General features: G+C 44.5%; 1 protein-coding gene across 2 annotated transcripts in view; it reads left to right on the top strand.

Annotated features, from left to right (window-relative positions):
• Nucleotides 1–3,626: 3,626 nt before the first annotated feature.
• Efhb (EF-hand domain family member B) overlaps nt 3,627–5,956 on the top strand; it is a 63,741-nt gene continuing 61,411 nt past the window's right edge. For both annotated transcript variants that reach the window (XM_026790065.1, XM_026790066.1), the window contains exon 1: nt 3,627–4,488. In XM_026790065.1, coding sequence (XP_026645866.1) covers nt 3,652–4,488 — 837 coding nt within the window. In that variant the 5' untranslated portion in view covers nt 3,627–3,651. The remainder of the gene's footprint in view (nt 4,489–5,956) is intronic.

The following is a 5,956-nucleotide window of genomic DNA, read 5'->3' as shown; positions in this document are numbered from 1 at the left end:
CTTATCCTTCTTCTATTCCTATATTTTCCTAGAATCCCAGATTTTCTGGATGTTTTGTGTCAGGACTTTTTTTAGATTTAAAATCTTCTCTGATCAATGTATTTGACCATTTCTTCTATTGTATCGTCAATGCTTGAGATTCTTTCTTCCATCTTTTGTATTTTGTTAGTAAAGCTTGCCTCTGCAATTCCTTTAAAAACTCCTAACCTTTTATTTCCAGAATTCCTTCAGTTTTGGTTTTCTTAACTGATTCTATTCCATTTTCAGGTCAGGTCTTAATCAGTTTTATATATTTCCTTCCACTGTTTGTGTTTTCCTGGATTTCTTTAAGAGATTTATTAATTTCTTCTTTAAGGACCTCTACCATCTTCATACAGGCAGTTTTAAGGTCTTTTTCTTGTGCTTTGTTGGAGCATTCAGGGCCTGCTGTGGTAGGATAGCTCGGTTCTAGGGGAGACATGGTGTCCTGGCCATTAATGACGGTTTTTACACTGATTTTTAGGCATCAGGGGTAGGGATGACTATAGGTCTAGGTGATGATTTCTAGATTTGTCTCTGTTGGTTAGGGGTTTTGTTCCTTGGTTTCTGTTTCTTGTCTGGATTTTTGGAGAGTATGATGGCTGTGTGCTTGATAGGAAATATTCTTTGGACCTGATAGTTGTGGCCACTGGAGGTTGCAGATAAAATGTGTTTCTGGGTATTGATAGTTGACACTTAGGAATGGGGTTAGGCTAGGGGTCTGAAGGGGATTGCAGTGGGGAGGAGAGCAAAGTGTTCAGTCAGGATCTGCTTATTGTGTCTGCTTGGAATGGGAAGACAGTGAGTAGGGTGTGCTATAGAGATGGGGATGAGTCTGGGGGTTGACTCTAACGGAGCAGAAGGAGAGGGGAAGATCTACAGACAGCCTACCTGTTTTCCTGGCAGGAGTGGTCTGCCTGCTGGAGTTAGAGCAGCAAGGAAGAGGGAGATTAGGAGGGGAAGGTGTGTGGAATCCACAGGAGCTGTGGGTAGAGGGGAAGGGAAGCTGCATTTGGTATTCTGTCTTCTTCCTTCTTTGTTTATTCAGTTAACAGTCTTTTTTTTTTTTTTTTGGTTTTTCAAGACAGGGTTTTGCTGTGGCTTTGGAGCCTGTCCTGGATCTAGCTCTGTAGACCAGGCTGGTCTTGAACTCACAGAGATCCGCCTGCCTCTGCCTCCCGAGTGCTGGGATTAAAGGCGTGCGGAGTTAACAGTCTTTTAATTTCTTTTGAAATTTAATTCATTTGACATGTGGGGTTTAACATGCAGAGAAATAAGTATCATCCTGACAATTTCTTCCATGTAAATTTTATCCTGGCTAGGAGATGGTGGAGTACGCCTTTAATCCTAGTACTGGGGGGGGGCAGAGGCAGGCAGATCTCTGAGTTTGATGTCAAACTGTTTATAGAGCAAGTTTCAGGACTGTCAGGGTTACACAGAGAAACCCTGTCTTGAAAAAAACAAAAAACCCAAAACAAAATGGCAGTGTGTGTGTGTGGAGATAGAGCGATGGTTCAGTGGTTAAACTTCACAGAGCTCTTGCAGCACATCCATGCTCCCAAGTCAGCAGCTCACAACTCCCTGTGACTCCAGCTTTGGAGGGATCCAACATTCTCTTCTGGACTCTGCAGGTACCTATGTATGTACTCACAAGTAAACAAAAATCTTGTAGTCTTATATGTAATCTTAGTTACTATAGAAGCTGAAGAAGCAGGATTACAAATTCAAGGCCAACATGGGCTACAGAAAGAATTCAGAGCCACCTTAAGCAACTTAGACAGAGTGTGTCTCAAAATGTAAAAAGGCTGGGGTATAACTTAGTGATTGAGCACTTTCCTTGCACATGTGAGTCCCTGGTTCTAACCCCTTCTCCAGGAGAAAAGAAACTGATAGAAGCTCTGACAACATGTAAGTATAACCTTAGTCCTCAGAAGCTGATACAGAATTTTAAGGTAGAGGCCTGCTTGGATTATAGTATATCTCATCTCTAAGGAAAAAAAATATGCAATTCCAATTAATGGACTATCCCACCTTTAAAAGCAGTAAAATTGAGCTGTCATGTTATAAAATACAGTATGTGTTACTGTGTTACAGCTCAACTGTTTTGGTGGAGATAGGGTCTTCCTATGCAGGTTAAGCAGGCCTTGCATGTGCAGCTACTCTCTTCTGAGTGCTGATGTTACAGTCTTGTGCCACTATGCCTGGCCTTCAAATTTTAACAGGGACACTTAATATAATTTGAAGCCTAGTTGTCTAAGGACTTTGAAATGCTCCTATAAGAAGAAGATAATTGTATAATCCTACTGTGAAATATAACTTTCTAGAATTTAAAATAGTTTCTAAAATTTTTTATTACATTTTATTTTGGGGTGAGAGAGGTTGCCATGGGGCACATGTGGAGAGCAACTCTAGGGAGTCAGTGTGTGGGTCCTACAAGTAGAACTCAGGGTGTCAGATTTGGTAGAAGGTGCTCTTATGTGGTGAGCTGTCTCCCTGGCCTGGCAGCCCTTCTTTAGCGCTGCACATAGAGCTAAGTAGAGGAGAGGCTGTCTGGCTACAGTGTCAACAGTAGGGAGAATGAGTGTGTGTGGGATTTAAAAAAATTTATTTTGTAGGCATCGTGGTTATGAGACAGAGTCTCACTCAGTAGACAAGTAGCCTTGCTGGCCTGGACCTCTTTTGTAGACCAGGTTGGCCTGGAACTAACTCACGGCGATCCAGAGATCCTCTGGCCTCTTCCTTCTGAGTGTTGAGATTAAAGGCATGTGATAATTGGCAGTGCCCATTTCTGATTCTTTAACACTAAGATAACTCTAAGCACTGGAGATAATTGTGGGCAAGGGAACACCTAAAAGAAGCTGTTGCCACAAAGTATTTGATCCCAGATCACCAGTGAAGAGGCCAATAGCCTTCAGAAGTGAATCTATTTCTCTGTCTGTTTCTCGCTCCTCTTTCCCTGTTTCTTTTACTCCAAGCTGGTCTTGAACTCACAACCACCCCTCTGCTTCAGCCTCCTGAGTTTTGCGATTGCAGTTATACACCACCATACCTGGCTCAGTCTATTAAAACCATCCTAACAGGACTGTATAACAGGACTGTATAACTGAAGTGAACTCCACAAACATTAGGTTTAGTATCCAAAAGCCACATCACCTCAAGTTTTTTTTTGGCCTTCTATAGTAAAAAGAAACCCGGAGGTGTGTGGGGGAGGTGTTGGGGATTCGACGTGGACGCAGACTGATATTGGGAAGATGGCTCAGCGGTTAAAACCTTTCTCCTTTTGCGGAGAGATTGGTTGGCTCTTAGCTCTCGCACTTCCTTGTAACTTTAGTATCTGAGTCCCCAACGCATCTGTTTTCAGGACATCTACACACACACACACACACACTTACACACACGTATACACATAATTTAAAATAATATTCTTAAAGAAAAAAAAACGAAAAAGAAACCGGGGTTTGGGGAAAGGGAATGAGGCATTATGAATGAGAGTTGGGCGGGTTGGGTTACCTCGAATTGCTCGCCAAGCCCCGCCCCGTTTGTTTCCCAGGTAACGAGGTAAACAGACTCTACTCTCCTTCCCTGAGGTGTAACGCAGCAAGCAAGACACGGTCCGCAGGCAGTACAGGGAGAATGTGTACTCCTAAAGTGGGGTCTCCTAAAGCTTTGCAAACTTCCCTAGAGCCAAATACAGCTTCCCCGTTAAAGATGAGCTCTCTGGGAAGGATGAGGACACCAGAAATCATGAAGGTTGGACTCACCCAGGAAAAAAAGGACGACTTAATAGAGAGGGCACTTGGGGATTCAACATCGTCCACGGACCTGGGGCTTGAAATGAGACTAGGACAAAATCCAAGGTGGAGGGAGAGGATGGCATCACCAGAAACAAAATCGCCGCCTTGCCATGCTCTTGGAGTAGGATTAGAAAGACGTACTCTTTCTAGGACGCCTATGGAGTTGGATACTTTAGGATGCCACAGGGGCTCCCCTTTCCAGAGACCAAAACCTCTGGGTGTGTTACCAGGAAGAGTGGGGTCAGAAAACGACGCTCTTCTGCCTCGTTTTCTTTTGGGCACAGAGTGTGCAAGTCCACAGGCGGCGGGGAGCACAAGGACGCCTGTCACCAGTGGACCTGCAAGGGCAGAGGCCATAGCAGAAAAGCAGCCTGTTGTGGGTTTGGAACTCAGAAAAGAACTGGAAAAAGAGCCCAGCTGTGTTGTGGTGAATCCCTATGCAGAGAAGCCCTCCCAGGAGGTAGACATTGGGTTGCCACAAACCCAGGAACCAGGTGAATCCAAGAATGAAGAGCCTCAAATAGGCTTAGTAACAGAACCTTCTGAGTGCCCATTTGCCCAACAACCTGAGGAGGAAAAGGAACCCACGGCCATGGAACCTGGAGTGGAGGCTCCAGCGCACATCAGACCCATATATTCTGGAAAATTCTTTGACCGGATGCCTTCCTGGCCAAGTGTAAGTTCATGTTGTTGTTTGTTTGTTTTTTTTGTTTTTCCTAGAATTTCCTCTTGTATGTGTGGTAGCCATGTCTTACTGAAATGATACAGTGGTGAGGCCTGTTTGTGTTTGGAGAGACAAATAACAAAGTTTTCGCTGGGATTAATTAGGGTTTCTATTGCTGTGATGAAACATCATGGCCAAATGCAAGTTGTGGAGGACAGGGTTTATTTTTCTTATACTTTAACATCACAGTTCACCAGCAAAGGAAGTCAGGGCAGGGACCTGGAGGCAGGAGGTGATATAGGCCATGGAGAGGTTCTACTTACTGACTTGCTCATCATGGATTGCTCAGTCTTCTTTTATAGAGAACCCAGGGTGACCAGCCCAGGGATGGCACACCCACTCTGGGCTGAGCTCTCTAAACATCACTGAATAAGCCTTACAGACTTGCCGGCAGCCTGGTTTTATGGAGGCATTTTCTCAACTGAAGCTCCCTCTGCTTTGAAGACTCTAGTTTTTGTCAAGTCGACATAAAACTAGCCAGTTCAGAGTATTACTATTTTCGGGGGAAGGGTTGGTTGCTTTTCAAGACAGGGTTTCTCTTTGTTGCAGTCCTAGCTCTTGTAGACCTGGCTGGGCGCAAACTCATAGAGATCTGCCTGTCTGTTGGATGGCTGCGGGGGCAAGGTTCCACCTTTGGTAGGCTTTCTGAGGGTGGGGACCTGGAATGGGAGGAGTGGGGCCAGGTGTCCAGGTGAACATCTTGATGGGGTTTGGAATGGAGCCCAAAGCTGGAGATTCCCAACAAGCAGCACTCCTCCATGGCTTCTGTATCCATTCTTGGTTCCCGCCATGTTTTAGCTCCTGTCCTGACTTCCTTCAATGATGAACTGTTAGAGAGGGCCCACTTGTTTGTTCTTGTCTCCCGGCTAGTGTAGCCCTGAAATAACCACACAGAAACTGTATTAATTAAATCACTGCTTGGCCCATTAGCTCTAGCTTCTTATTGGCTAGCTCTTACATTAATTTAACCCATTTCTATTAATCTGTATATCGTCGCCCCGTGGCAGTGGCTTACCGGGAAAGATTCAGTGTGTCTGTCTATGGTGGCTCCATGATGCTTCCCTGACTCTGCTTTCTTCCTCCCAGAATTCAGTTCCGTCTTCCTTGCCTACCTAAGTTCTGCCCTATCAATAGGTCAAGGCAGTTTCTTTATTCATTAGTGGTAATTACAGCACACAGAGGGGATTCTCACATCATATCCCTTTTCTGTTTAAATAAAAAGGAAGGTTTTAATTTTAACATAGTAAAATTACATATAGCAAAACAAGTATTGCGGTGAACTTTCTGACCAGCAGAAAGGAACAGCCACCAGACGAGGATTCTTCTCAAATCACGCTTTATTGGAGCCTCTTGGTTGTAGGGAGAGCAGAAAGCAAGGGGCCCAGAGCCCTGAACTATAACTGCTTATATAGGGAGTCTG

This window comes from Microtus ochrogaster, unplaced genomic scaffold, assembly GCF_000317375.1.
Source record: "Microtus ochrogaster isolate Prairie Vole_2 unplaced genomic scaffold, MicOch1.0 UNK40, whole genome shotgun sequence".
NCBI lineage: Eukaryota > Metazoa > Chordata > Mammalia > Rodentia > Cricetidae > Microtus > Microtus ochrogaster.
Note: the sequence above shows the minus strand (reverse complement) of the source record. Positions and strands in the feature narration are given on the sequence as shown.